Genomic DNA, 15,417 nt, shown 5'->3' with positions numbered 1-15,417 from the left:
TGTGCCTCCCAAGTGCTGGGATTAAAGGCATGTGCCAACATGCCCAGTCCTCCCTTACTTTTTTTTTTCCTTTTTAAATAATTTATTTTCTATTAACAACTTTTATTATTGTAAACAATATCCTATGGTAATGTGCTCCTTCCCCCCACTTTTCCCTTTGAAACTCCACTCTCCATCATATCCCCTCCCCCTCTTAATCAGTCTCTCTTATTTTTTATTATTTTGTCTCCCTTATTTTTTAATTATAATTTTATTATACTTTCCCAGGCACATAGCTCATGTCTGTAATTCCAGAACTTGAGAGGTTTAGGCAGGATTGCCATGAATTCATTGTGAGCCTGAGCAACAAAGAGACTTTCAAACAAACAAACCAAAGAAGAAGGCTGGGGAGATAGTTCAGATTAAAGGAAATTGATTGCAAAGTCTAGTGGCTTAGGTTCAGTTTCACAGTACCTACATAAACCCAGATGCATAAAGTGGCACATGCATCTAGAGTTCATTTGCAGTAGCAAGAGGTCCTGACACACCCATTCTCTCACCCTCTCTGCTTACAAGTAAATGAATAATATGTATGTGTATAATATATACAGACACATATATGCATACATAAATTTGCTGGATGTAGAGGCTCATGCACGTGGGAGACAGAGGTAGGAGAACTGCGTGAGTTCAAGGCCAATGTGAGAGTACATGGTGAATTCCAGGACAGCCTGTGCTACAGTGAGACCCTATCCCAAAACAAGCAAACAAACAAAAACTATATTTCTAGGAGGCAGATGTGGAAGGATTGTCATGAGTTTGAGGCCACCCTGAGACTACACAGTAAATTCCAGGTCAGTTTGGGCTAGAGTGTGACTCTACCTCAAAAAACAAAAATAGCAAAGCAACCTAGGGAGGGAAATAATCGGAAACACAGCAAAATACACTCTTCTACTGAAAAGTGAAAGTGTATAAGTTATTATCAACCACAGCAGAGAAGCAGAAGAGGCCAGATCTTACAGAAAGGAGGAAACTGGCCAGAATCTCTCTGAGGTGCCAGCAGCCCCTATTTGTGAGCCCAGCTAGTGGCACAGAGCAACAGGAGAAGAAACAAGGTGAGATTTTCCACTCACATCAGCCTCTCACAAAGTCAAGAAATCTGAAAGAATCAGCAGAGACCAGCTGAACAGCTGCTAAAGAAGATACAAACTGGACCAGTCAAGCAGCTCTGGTACAACTCCATGCATCTTGCAAAGTCTCCCATACACCAACCGCCAAGGCCATGAATGTCCAGAGAACTCATTCACCCCTGGCCGTCCAGCACTGAGAGAGCATCGAGGTGGGCACTCAATGTTGGTGAGATTGGAAGCCATCACAAAAGGTAACAGGGCCGACTTGTGCAAAGCCAGATACATAGGGCTGTACTGGAAGTGCTAATCTCTCTTTCCATGTCAGGAAAGGAGATAGATAGATAGATAGATAGATAGATAGATAGATAGATAGATGATAGATAGATAGATAGATAGATAGATAGATAGATAGATACATACATACATACATACATACATACATACATTTATTTGAATGATATATTCTTGGTGGCTTTACCCTTTTCAAATAAGTTATATTTTGGTGTTGACTATTGTTGCCTTTGATGTTTCCTGATTTTTAGGGCCTTTTTTCTTCTTCTTTTATTACTGGGGGCAGGAACTGACTGGCCCCAGGCTAACATGGAACCCATTTCAGACTAGAAATCTCAACCTCCTAGTTGACAGAATTAAGGGTGTAGGACAATGCTGAAGAGACAGAAAAGCACACACATAAGGAACCTGAAAAAACAAACCCTACTCAAATACTAGTTAATATAAGAGAGCAAAGGTAAAAGTAGAAGAACTACAAAACAAGAAAAATGGAAAAAATATATACATATTTTTCAATAATAACTCAATAATATCAATGGCCTGAATGACCCGACCAAAAGACATAGGTTTGTAGATTGAGTTAAAAAGCAGGATCCTTCAATTTGTTGCCTCCAAGAAACTACCTTTCCACTAAAGATATACACTATTGTTGCAGTCCGGTTCGCATTGGTGTTAGAAATCACCCAACCAAGAGCAGCTTCTGGGAAAAAGAGATTTATTTTGGCTTACGGGCTCGAGGGGAAGCTTCATGATGGCAGGGGAAAACGATGGCATGAGCAGAGGGTGGACATCACCCCCTGGCCAACATAAGGTGGACTACAGCAACAGGATGGTGTGCCAAACACTGGCATGGGGAAACTGGCTATAAAGCCCTTAAGCCCGCCCCCAACAATACACTCCCTCCAGGAGGCATTAATTCCCAAATATCTATCAGCTGGGGAGCTAACATTCACATCACCTAAGTTTATGGGGGATACCTGAATCAAACCACCACAACTATCTTAGGGTAAAAGGTTAGAAAATGGTGCTTCCAGCAAATGGACCTAGAAAACAAGCAAGTGTCACTATCCTAATATCTAACAGGGTAGATTTCAAACCAACATTACTTAGGAAAGAAAGGACACTTTATATTGATTAAAGCACACTCCAACAGGAGGACATTATAATCCTAAACATATATCCACCTAACAGAGGGGCTCACAACTTCATCAAACAAACACTATTAGAACTAAGGTCACAGGTAATACCAAACACAGTTGTAGTGGGTGACTTCAACACCATACTCTCAATTGACAGGTCATCCTGGCAAAAAATAAACAGGGATCCATCTGGATTAACTGAGGTCACAGAACAAATGGGCCTAACAGATATCTACAGAATATTTCACCCAAATGATGCAGAATACACATTCTTTTCAGTAGCACATGGAACATTCTCAAACTACAAATCAATAGCAAGAAAAGCTTTAGGGCATACACAAAATCATAGAAACTAAACAGTACACTACTAAATGATGATTGGGTCCATGAAGACATCAAGAAGAAAATCAAAAAATTCATAGAGTCAAATGATAATGAGAACACAACATACCAAAACCTTTGGGACACACTGAAGGCAGTCCTGAGAGGGATATTTATAGCTTTAAGTGCCTATATTAAGAATTAGAAAGGTTGCAAATAAATGACCTAATGCTTCACCTTAAAGCCTTGGAAAAAGAAGAACAAGGCAAACCAAAAATCAGTAGATGGGAAGAAATAATAAAGTTTAGGGCAGAAATTAATGAAATAGAAACCAAAAGGAAAAAAAAATGAAAGAATAAATGAAACAAATTTTGGTTTTGGAAAGGATAAACAAGATTGATAAACTATTAACAAATCTGACCAAAAGAAAGATAGACCCAATTAATGAAATTAGAGATGAAAAAGGCACATCACAACAGATACCAGAGAAATTAAAAAATCATAGGGCCGGGCGTGGTGGTGCATGCCTTTAATCCCAGCACTCAGGAGGTAGAGGTAGGAGGATTGTTGAGAGTTCAAGGCCACCCTGAGACTACACAGTGAATTCCAGATCAGCCTGAGCTAGAGTGTGACTCTACCTCAAAAAAACAAAACAAAACAAAACAAAAAAATTATGGGGACATACAATAAGAACATATACTCCACTAAGTTTGAAAACTGAAAGAAATGGATGATTTCCTTTTATGACCTACCAAAATTAAATCAAGATGAGATTAATCATTTAAGTAGACCTATAGAGTATGGGGAACCAGTTATCAAAAATCACCCAAGTAAGCCAGGCATGGTGGTGCACTCCTTTAATTCCAGCACTTGGGAGGTAAAGGTAGGAGGATTGCCATGATTTTAAGGCCACCCTGTGACTACATAGTGAATTCAAGGTCAGCCTGGGATAGAGTGAGACCCTAGCTTGAAAAACAAACAAAAATCTCCCAACTAAAAAATGTCCAGGTCCAGATGGATTCACTAGTGAATTTTGCTAGACTTTCATGGAAGATCTAACACCAATGCTTCTCAAGTTTTCCAGAAAATAGGAAAGGAAGGAATCCTACCAAACTCTTCTATGAAGCCAGCATCTCCCTGATACGAAAACCAGACAAAGATAGAATAAAAAAGGAAAATTACAGACCAATCTCCCTTGTGAACATAGATGCAAAAATTCTCAACAAAACATTAGTAAACAGAATATAAGAATATATCAGAAAGATCATTCACCCCGACCAAGAAGGCTTTATCCCAGACATTCAGGGATGGTTCAACATATGCAAATCAATAATGTAATATATTATACAAATGAGATGAAGGAAAAAAAATCACATGATCATCTGATTAGATGCAGAAAAAGCATTTGACAAAATCTAATATCCCTTCATGATAAAAGTCCTACAGAGACTGGTGATAGAAGGAACATATCTTAATATAATAAAGGCTATTTATGACAAACCTACAGCCAACATAATACTAAATAAATAAAATAATAAATAATAAATAAATAATAAATAAATACTATTTTTTGTTGTTTTTTTATTTTTATTTATTTATTTGAAAGTGACAGAGAGAGAAAGAGGCAGATAGAGAGAGAGAGAATGGGCGCACCAGGGCTTCCAGCCACTGCAAATGAACTCCAGATTGTGCACCCCCCTTGTGTATCTGGCTAACGTGGGTCCTGGGGAATGGAGCCTTGAACCGGGGTCCTTAGGCTTCACAGGCAAGCACTTAACCACTAAGCCATCTCTCCAGCCCCTGTTCCCACTTTTATTTAATATAGTACTGGAAGTCTTAGCCATAGCTACAAGGCAAGAGATGCACATAAAAGGGATACAAATTGGAAACAAAGAGATCAAATTATCATTATTTCCAGATGATATGCTTCTATACATAAAGTACCCTAAAGACTCTACCAGCAAACTGTTAGAGCTGATAAACATTCATAGCAATGTAGCAGGATACAAAATAAACACACAGAAATCAGTAGCCTTCCTATATCCTAACAACAAACATGGAGAAGATGAAACCAGAAAATCAGTCCCCTTCACAATGGCATCAAAATAAATAAAGTACCTAACCAAGGAAGTGAAGGACACTGAGGACAGAAATTGCAGAAGACACTAGAAAATGGAAAGACATCCCTTGTTCTTGCATTGGAAGAATATTGTGAAAATGGCAACCTTACCAAAAGCAATCTACACATTTAATGCAATCCCCATCAAAATTCCAATGGCATTTTTCATGGAAATAGAAAACACAATCCTAAAATTCATCTGGAAGCATAAAAGAACCTTGAATATCTAAAACCTTTTTTTTTTTTTTCCCAAGGTAGGGTTTCACTCCAGCTCAGGCTGACCTGGAATTCACTATGTATTCACAGGATGGTCTCAATCTCATGGCAATCCTCCTATCTCTGCCTCCTGAGTGCTGGGACTAAAGGTGTGTGCCACCACACCCGGCTTCTAAAACATTGTTAAGCAACAAAAACAAGGCTGGTGGTATCACCTACCTGATTTTAACCTCTTTTACAGAATTATAGTAACAAAAACAGCATTGCACTGGCATAAAAACAGACATGTACATCAATGGAACAGAATAGAGGACCCAGATGTAAGTCTGGGTAGCTACAGCCACCTGATATTTGAAAAAAAAATGCCAAAAATACTCACTGGAGAAAAGACAGCCTCTTCAGCAAATGGTGGTAGGAAAATTGGATATGTGCCTGTAGAAGGATGAAAATAGATCCTTATCTCTCTCCATGCACAAAAATTAAATCCAAATGGATCAAAAACCTTAATATCAGACTCAAAACTCTGAAACTGCTAGAGGAAAAAGTAGGGGAATCCCTTCAACATACTGGTCTTGGCAAAGACTTTCTGAATACAACCCCAGTTGCTAAGGGAATGACACTACTGATCAACCACTGGGTCCTCATGAAATTACAAAGCCTTTGTACAGCAAAGGACACTGTAAATAGAGCAAAGAGGCAACTTACAGAATGGGGGAAAATCTTTGCCAGCTATTCACTGAAAGAGGATTAATATCCAGGATATACAAAAACTCAAAAAATTAAATAATAAGAAATCAAACAGCCCAATTAAAAAATGGGCTGTGGAGCTAAATGGAGAGTTTTCAAAAGAAGAAATACAGATGGCATATAAACATCTAAAGAACACCAGGTGTAATGGCACATGCCTTTAATTCTAGCACTTGGGAGGCTGAGGTAGGAGGGTCACTGTGAGTTCAAGGTCACCCTGATACTACATAATAAATTCTAGGTCATCTTGGGCTAGAATGAGATCCTGCCTAGATAAACAAAAACAAAACAAAAATCTAAAAAAAAAAAAAAATGTTCTACCTCTCTAGCCATTAGGGAAATGCAGATTAAAACTATGTTGAAATTCCCATCTCTTTCTTGTCATAATGGCTATCATCATGAAAACAAATGGCAAAAATGCTGGTGAGGATGCAGAAAAAGAGGAACCCTTCTACACTGTTGGTGGGAATGCTATCTGGTCCTGCCATTGTGGAAATCAGTGCAGAGGTTCCTAAGACAGCTAAAAGTAGATTTATCATATAATCCAGCTATACCACTCCTCGGCATATATCCTACTGACTGATCTTAATAACTTAGAGATACTGGCTCAAGCATGTTTATTGTTGCTGTATTCACGATAGCTGGGAAATGAAACCAGCCTAGATGTCTCTCAGTTGATGAGTGGATAATGAAGATGTGGCACATTTATACAATGGAGTTCTACTCAGCAGTAAAGAAAAATGAAATGATGAAATTTGCAGGAAAATGGATGGATCTGGAAAAGATTATACTTAGTGAGATAATGCAGGCCCAGATAGCCAAATGTCATGTGTTCTTTCACTTATGTGGATCCTAGCTACAAATTATTGGACTTCTATGTGAGTTGGAATAAAACTCAATAGCATAGGCCAGTAAGCTACAAAGGGGATATAAAGGAAATAGAAAGGGAGGGTAGGGGAACTTAATAGGATGGTATTGTACATATGTAAGTAGAAGAACAGATTAATGGGGGTTGAATAGCCTAAGGGAGGTCAGGGGAAGAAATTTCATAAAGGAAAGGTGGTGGGGAGGGCTAATCAAAATTTAAAAGGGTATGAATAAGTCATATGGAAACCTACTTTTTTGGACAATGGAACACACAAGAACCATAGATTGTTGTTAGAAATACTTCAGTGCCAGGGATGGGATACCTTCCAGTGAGTTGTTGGCCAGAGAGGGTCCTTGATGCCCCCCAAATCATGACAGACTATTGCTGAGGCTCTGGGTTTCCCACCATGAATAGATGGTAAGACCCTATCACTGAGAACTCCACATACTTGGGCTGCAAGGTTACTGAAAAATACTGCTGTTGCTGATCTGAAAATCTCCATGTCAACTAGCTGACAGAAAGCTGGAAAAAGCTATGCTGCATGCACTGAAATATCTATCACACCTTCCAAGGTTCAGGGTCCATTGTGGATGAGGTGGTGGAAAAAAATGTAAGAGCCAAAGGAAGGACAGGACTCCTTACAATGTACTCTTTCAGATACAAAATGTCCTGGGGTATCCATGACTTCACAGTGCCTGACACTATCTACACAAGACCATCATAATAGGAGGAAAAGATGATATCAAAAGAAAAGAGAAACTGATTGAAAGGGGACAATGTATGATCGAGAGTAGAGTGGCAAAGGGGAAAGTGGAGGGAGGGAGGGAGTTACCATGGGTTATTGTCTATAATTATAGAAATTGTCAATAAAAAATGTTAAAAAATTAAAAAAATATAAAATGTAAAAAAAAAAAAAAACACAAAAAAACAGAACCACCCAGATTGGCGCATCTGTTCAAGGATTTTTTTTAAGTGTTTTGTTGTTTTCTTAATATTGCTTTGTCTCCAAAGAAATGGTCTGATTTAAACAATCTTCACAAATAGACATAGGCATGAAAGAGACTGTCTCTTCATGCTTGCTATAAAGAAGACTGTGTCCAGGGAAGAAAACAGCCCTCATTCTAAGGATAGCTTAGCCAGTGAGATCCATCCTGTGGTTATACAAGTTCTCACTGTTGGTTTGTTTCTTTTAAATTATTTTAGCTTTGAAAATATGGAAATGGAATCTGTCAAGGGCAGGTATTTCATACAGCAAAAAAAAAATGAGTGTGCGGACTGAGATAGGAGGTTTATATTGCAAAGGATAGTACACCTGCAAAGCTATGCTGTGAGCAGCACTTGAAGTCCAGAGGAACAGACAGTTTTCTCAGAATTCAGGGTCTGAAAGAGCTTGGGTTAAATCTAGGTACAGTTACCCATGTGTATAGACTTGCATGGATGCAATGGAAGCTGGCTGAAGTAAGGCTTAGTTGTTCTTTCCACTTAAATGCCCTGAACTCTCTTCTGCTCCCTCTCCCCTCCCATTTTGCACTGTGTTGATTCAATCTCCCTAGCACAAGCTCTTGTCACTAATAGTCATTTTTGTTTCCCATTGCAAATGCTGTTGGGTTCAATTCTGTTTTGTGTTATCTTAAAATTTAGGAAAGCAATTGTTTTCTTTAAATTTAGTATAATATTTTATGTCTAGCAGCCTTTATATGCAAAAAATTTGCAAGATTTAAAAAAACACAAACAAAAACAAAACAGGAGCCAGGCATGGTGGTGCATGCCTTTAATCCTAGCACTTGGGAGGCAGAGGTAGGAGGATCACTTTGAGTTCCAGACCATCCTGAGACTACATAGTGAATTTCAGGTCAGCCTGAGCTAGAATGAGAACCTATCCTGGGGGTGGGGGTGGGGGCAGGGCTGGAGAGATGGCTTAGCAGTTAAAAGTGCTAGCCTGCAAAATCAAAGTACACAGGCAGGTTTGATTCCTCAGAACCCACATAAGCCAGATGCACAAGGTGGCACATGCATCTGAAGTTTGTTTTCAGCAGCCAAAGGCCCTGGTGTACTCACTTCTCTTTCTCTGAAATAAATAAAAATAAAATAAATTTAGGGCTGGGTGTGATGATATGCGCCTTTAATCCAAGCACTGGGGAGGCAGAGGTAGGATTGCTGTGAGTTTGAGGCCACCCCGAGAATAGCTAGTGAATTCCAGGTTAGCTTGGGCTAGACCAAAATCCTACCTTGAAAAACAAAAAAACAACAAAAAAAATTAGGGCTGGGAATGGCTTAGTAGTTAGGGCATTTGCCTGCAAAGCCTAACAACTTGAGTTGGGTTTGATTCTCTAGTACCCACATAAAGGCACATGCACAAAAAAAGCCAGGATGAGAAAAAGAGAAAGAGACAGAGTTTCAATCAGCTGGGGCTTGAGTGAGACCCTGCCCTGGGGGAAAAAAATAAAACATACACACACACACACGTATGTATGTATGTATATATCATGAGCATGGGTGGAAGGTTATTTAATGGAATGTGGGCAGTTAGTGACTATACCACTGAAGACCATGACTTCCCCTCCCCTAACAACTGTTAGCTGCCATTAGCTATTGTGGGAAGTTGTGAGCTTACGAGCCCTTCCCCCATCCATGATGAAACATTGCCAGGCTCAGACCTGCTCCAGTTCTTTGTTTTATTCTCAGATAGGGTTTCATGTAGCCCAGGCTGGCCTCACACTGGATATGTAGCAAAATATAACCTTGAACTGATCATCCTGCCTCTAGTGCCCATTCTTTCTCTGCTTGCAAATAAATAAAAATAATCTTAAAAATATATTTTATTTGCACCGACAGAATGAAGTCCAGATGCATGTGTCATTTGTGCATCTGGTTTTTATGTGGGTACTGAGGATTTGAACTGGGCCAAACCCAGGCTGAAAAGGCTATGCAAGCAAGTGCCTTTAACCACTGAACTATCCCTTCAGCTTTCACATATAAGGTTTTAAAACAAATATATTTTGTATGCCAACTTAAAAAATAAAGAGGGCTGGAGGGATGGCTTAGTGGTTAAGGCATTTGCCTGTAAAGCCAAAGGACCCAGGTTTAATTTCCCCAGTACCTACATAAGCCAGATGCACAAGGTTGTGCATGTGTCTGGAGTTTGTTTTCAGTGGCTACAGGCCCTGGCACACCCATTCTCTCTCTCTCTCTGCCTCTCTCACTCAAATAAAAAATAAAAAGATTTATGTGTAAATTACCTCAGGGCTAAAAAATATGTATGAAATTACTTCAAGGTTGTATGTGCAGGTAAATATGAAACAAAATGAATTGTCTTTACCCTTGGGTCTCACCCCCAGAATATCTCATCATGTAACATAAATGTTTCAAAATTCTGAAGAGAAACCCCCAACTTGACAATTACCCTCAGCACCTTGGGTGTGGGGCACTCATACCATGTGTTGTCTCACTCAGGAATGAGCCACGGGGAGAGACAAACCTCATCTTTCTCCTAGTTCAGCAACAGCTTGTCACCATGCACATCCTTTGTGTTGTAATTCAAAAGGCATTTCTGGACAGCCTATAAATAAGACATTCATCCAGGTGTGGTGGCGCACGCCTTTAATCCCAGTGCTCAGGAGGCAGAGGTAGGAGGATTGCTGTGAGTTTGAGACCATCCTGAGATTACATAGTGGGTTCCAAGTCTCCTTGGGCTAGAGGGAGACCCTACCTTGAAAAACAAAACAAGAAAATAAAGACATTCAACACACGTTAATGATAGACTTTTGCTTTACTTTGCAGGTACAGGACAGTGGCCCGCACTTGGACTTCCTTGATTTTGTTCTCTCAGTATCTATAGCCACAGGGCCTGCTTCTCCCAATGATAGATAAGCAGTTTGATCTTCATGTGCTCCATGGAGACCCTTAAACATCCCAACTCTCCAGTTTCAGTTCCACATTTCTCCCATTTCATTGCCCCCACTTGTGCTGGCAATCTGCCCTGGTTGTGTCCAAAGCCTCCTGGGGAAGTCTGGCAGTGTCCACATGTTCCAGGCCTGCTGGCCTGAGCAGCCTGTCCTCCAGATGCATGTGCCACCTTATACATCTGGCTTTACGTGGGTACTGCGGATTTGAACCCAGGTCCTTAGGCTTTGCAAGCAAGCACCTTAACTGCTGAGCAATCTCTCCAGCCCCAGCCTGTCCTTTGTAGTCTACCACATTGTCCAAGTGTAGACAGCTGCTGGCCTAAGCATGTGGGATATACTTGGGGATAAAATCCTCCTTACACAGCCCTCATACAGAAAGGACTCCAGCCCAGAATTTCTAGTCTACACCTAAACCAAGACTGAGTAAAAGAACAGCCTTATTTTAATCAAATTCCAAAACAAGGACACAATTTCAGGTCTGGGCTCAGCAGAGGATGCATGTGTATGTGTGTAGAAGACTTGTTTCCCAAAACACCAAAGGGAGCAAGATGGCCAAAGTGGCCTCTTGCTTTCCTGGAAGCTGCCCCACAGGCGGCTACTTGGTCCAGCTGACTTTGGGGATATCGTAGTGCTCTGTGAGAGTGTCCAGGTGTCTGTTGAAGTCCTGTGGAACAGAGGAAAAGTAGTGTCAATGTGGCCCAAGTGAGCAATGGTGTGGATGGCACTTCCCGGCCTACTTCCCTCCCTACTCCACTTCTCCTTGGTGGACCACCCATCATACCCAACTCCTGTGGGCCTTGCAGTAACCCAAAAGAACTTAAGAGAGGGTCCTCCCCCACACACCAGTGCTTGCTCCACTGGACTCTTGGCCTCCAGGCCCATCAGGCACTTTCAAGGACTAGGGCTTACCTCTACTCTCTGTTTGTGGGTTTTAGATGCTTTCTTCAGGATTCTTTCCATTTGCTAGACAGAGAAGAGATAAAGGTGAGTTCCCATGTGTGATGTGGCCGAAAGGCCATCCTGCCTGGTTGCTCTCTGGTCTAGCCTCCTGAATAGCAGGAAATGAATAGTAAACCCCAGAGACAGAAGCTGGGCATATGCTTCTTGTAGCCTTAGGTGGTGGTAAACAGGGCCTTCTTTCCTCATTTTTTTTTTGGAAGTAGGGCTTCACTCTAGCCCAGACTGACCTAGAATTCACTATACAGTCTCAGGGTGGCCTCAAACTCATAGTAATCCTACCTCTCTGTCTGCAAAGAGCTGTGATTAAAGGCGTGCATGACCACACCAGCTCCTCCTTGGTTTTCTAGGCTAGTCTCCTTCTGTAGTTTAGGTTCACTTAGAATTCACAATGCTCCTGTTTCAGACTCCTAAGTGCTACAATGAAAGGTGTACACCACCACACCTACTCAAAAAGGCTTTTTTTTGTTTGTTTGTTTGTTTTTCAAGGCAGGGTTTCACTCTAGCCCAGGCTGACCTGGAATACACTACATATTCTCAGGGTGGCCTCAAACTCACGGCAATCCCCCTACCTCTGCCTTCCAAGTGCTGGGATTGAAGGCGTGCACCAACATGCCCAGCAACGAGGCATTTTGAACTTATTCCACCTCTCTTTCCCCCTGACGGGAGTAACTAGCCTACCTTCATTCCCATACTAAACATTGATTGAAGGTACTCTGCCACCATTATTGTCATTGTTACATTGTTTATTCTGACTCCAGTTGTCAACCCTTCCGATGACAACCAAATGTGTATGTGTGTAGAAGACTTGTTTCCCAAAACACCAAAGGGAGCAATATGGCCAAAGTGGCCTCTCGCTTTCCTGGAAGCTGTCCCACAGGCAGCTACTTGGTCGAGCTGACTTTGGGGATATCGAGACACTCACTCGTTACATAAATCCTCACAACCCACTGAGGTAGCCTTCAGCCCTAAAGTGGATAAAACCAAACATCTCATTGGCTTTGGGGTTAAGCACTTGCCTGTGAAGCCTAAGGACCCCAGTTCGAGGCTCAATTCCCCAGGACCCATGTAAGCCAGATGCATGAGGTGGCATATGCATCTGGAGTTTGTTTGCAGTGGCTGGAGACCCTGACACACCCATTCTCTCTTTTTGCTTCTTTCTCTGTCACTCTCAAATAAATAAATAAAAGCAAACAAAAATAAATAAAAAAATTTAAAAAAGCAAACATCTCAGAATTACACCATTATGAATAGGTAGAGCCAGGCATGGTAGCTCACACCTTTAATTCCAGCACGTGGGAGACAGAGGTAGCAGGACTGCCATGAATTCAAGGTCACTCCGAGACTACAGTGAATTTAAGGTCAGCCTGGCTAGAGCAGACTCTACCGAGGGGGCGGGGGGGGGGGGAGAGAACTGGTAGACGGAATGAGATCCAGGTTTATTTTCATAGTGCCAGGACACACGTGTTCTTTGCATGACAAAATTAGACCAAAAGTACTGCATTCACTTTCCTAACTACTACCTCACATGATCTTATATAGCAGGGTAGGGGTTTCTCAGCCTCGGCATAACTGACAAATAGGAACTATCCTTTGCTAAGAGATGGGGCTGTTCTATGCATTGTAAGACCTGCGACAGCATTCCCGGCTTACCTGGGCATACCAGGGCCTCTCCTCTCCCTCACATTCTTTAGTTATCAAGAGAAATAACACCAACACACGTCTGTAATCCCAGCACTTACTTGATTGGTGGAGGCAGGTGCTCAGGAGTTCAAGCCAAGCCTGGACTATGTTGAGACACTGTCTTCAAAAAAAAGAAAAAAATCCCAAACAATGAACTTATCTGAAGCTGCCAAATTAATTCATCATGAAGAGATTTTTTTTTTCTCTTTTGGTTTTTCGAGGCAGGGTCTCACTCTGGTCCAGGCTGACCTGGAATTAACTCTGTAGTCTCAGGGTGGCCTTGAACTCACGGCGATCCTCCTACCTCTGCCTCCCGAGTGCTGGGATTAAAGGCGTGCGCCACCACGCCCGGCCATGAAGAGAGATTTTGTGGTGACTTCGAGCAGCGAGCTCGGAGACATTCAATAACAGAATCTAGCAGAATGTGGTAGTGCTCTGGGGACGGAGGCAGGGACACTGCCACGAGCACCGCGCGCGTACTGGGGCCCGTCCTCCCTCGACCGCTCCGAGCGCCCGGGTTCGGGCCTCACCCGCTTCTCCTGCATCTTCTCGAAGGCCGCCTGCGCCGGGGTCCGCTTGTCCAGACAGCGCCTCTTCTCCTCCTCGCTCTTCTTGCTAGTTCCCATAGCTTCCAGAAGCTTCGCCTTGTCCTTGTCCTTCTTCTTCTTCTTTCTAGGAGAGGAGACGGGAGACATGAGCGTGGGTCAGGGCCCCGGGCCCGTCAGCCCGGCTTCAGGACCGAGGAAGAGGTCCCGCGGGCTTTACCGCTTCGTTACGCCGAGCTCCGCGACGCCTTTCAGCTTCAGAGGTCCCTTTTGGACCTGTTCATACGCTTCCATAGCGCGCAGGCAGTCGGAGGACAGACTGGAGCACTTCCTGTTTGCAAACAGTGATTTCCGCCCAGCGCAGGCCTCACGGCTTCCTGATTGGCCGAGCTAGGTGCGCATGCGTTATTGACTTTCAGCCTTGAAATGCACTTCCTTCTTGGCATGGCAGCGCTTCCCGGCTTATGTGGACCTTGTACGCGTGACCGGTGCCACACTTCCGGTTTGGGTTCCTACTTCCCCTTCTTAGCTTTAGGCTGCACTGTAACTCGCTAGGTTCTAACGTGGTGCTGCAGTGAAACCTTGTCTCAACTTCTTAAATTTTATTTTGCGGGCATTTGCAGCTTCTCCCCCCCCCCCTTTCTCTTTATTTTTGAGTCTGTCATTGTTTTCACTTTTTTATTGACTGACAACTTCCATAATTATAGGCAATAAACCATGATAATTCCCTCCCCCACTTTCCCCTTCTCAAATCCACTCTCCATCATATCCCTTCCCCCTTTCAACTAGTCTCTCTTTTATTTTTATTTATTTATTTTTTTGAGGTAGGGTCTCATTCTAGCTGGGGCTGACCTGGAATTCACTATGTAGTCTCAGGGTGGCCTCAAACTTTTGGCAAGCCTCCTACCTTTGCCTCCGGAGTGCTGGGATTAAAGATGTGCACCAGCATGCCCAGCTTCTTTTATTTTGATGTCATCATCTTTTCTTTCTATTATCAGGGTCTTGTGTAGGTAGTGTCAGGCACTGTGAGGTCATGGATGTCCAGGCCATTGCGTGTCTGGAAGAGTGCGTTGTAAGGAGTCCTACCCTTCCTTTGGCTCTTTCCACCACTTTTGCAATGGACCCAGAGCTTTGGAGAGTATGATAGAGATGTCTCAGTCCTGAACACTCTACTGCTTCTCATCGCCATGTGACTTTTGGGTCATCCCAATGGTCATCACTACCTGAAAAGAGCAGTTTCTCTAACCAAAAATGAGAGTAGCAGTAATATGTGGGTATGAAAAGTGCTTACAGGGAAGTTTGGTGATGTAATATATGCATTTAGTCAGACAACAGGAGGCGTTACACTACTAGGCTCATGACCTCCCCTGCCATTGGCTTTTGACTGGGTTTTCAGTACCAGGCATGTATTCCCTCCCATAGAGTGGGCCTCCAGTGCAATTAGAAAGTGGTAGGTTTACCCCATAACAGACATGCCATTATTGTACCTGTGGCTCATTTAGTCTGGCTGTCCAAAG

The 15,417-nt window shown here is 42.4% G+C and overlaps 1 protein-coding gene across 1 annotated transcript; it reads right to left on the bottom strand.

Annotated features, from left to right (window-relative positions):
- Positions 1 to 10,560: 10,560 nt before the first annotated feature.
- On the bottom strand, positions 10,561 to 14,245 carry Fam32a (family with sequence similarity 32 member A). Its single transcript, XM_004665965.2, has 4 exons — positions 14,121 to 14,245; positions 13,886 to 14,027; positions 11,625 to 11,678; positions 10,561 to 11,379 (listed from the first exon to the last, which is right to left on the bottom strand). Exons 1-4 carry the CDS (start codon positions 14,192 to 14,194, stop codon positions 11,311 to 11,313), a joined length of 339 nt encoding a protein of 112 aa, XP_004666022.1. The 5' UTR covers positions 14,195 to 14,245; the 3' UTR covers positions 10,561 to 11,310.
- Between the last annotated feature and the right edge of the window lie 1,172 nt (positions 14,246 to 15,417).

Source organism: Jaculus jaculus, chromosome 1 (genome assembly GCF_020740685.1).
Source record: "Jaculus jaculus isolate mJacJac1 chromosome 1, mJacJac1.mat.Y.cur, whole genome shotgun sequence".
Classification (NCBI taxonomy): Eukaryota; Metazoa; Chordata; class Mammalia; order Rodentia; family Dipodidae; genus Jaculus; species Jaculus jaculus.
The sequence above is the reverse complement of the archived record's forward strand: the minus strand, read 5'-3'. Positions and strand labels throughout refer to the sequence as shown.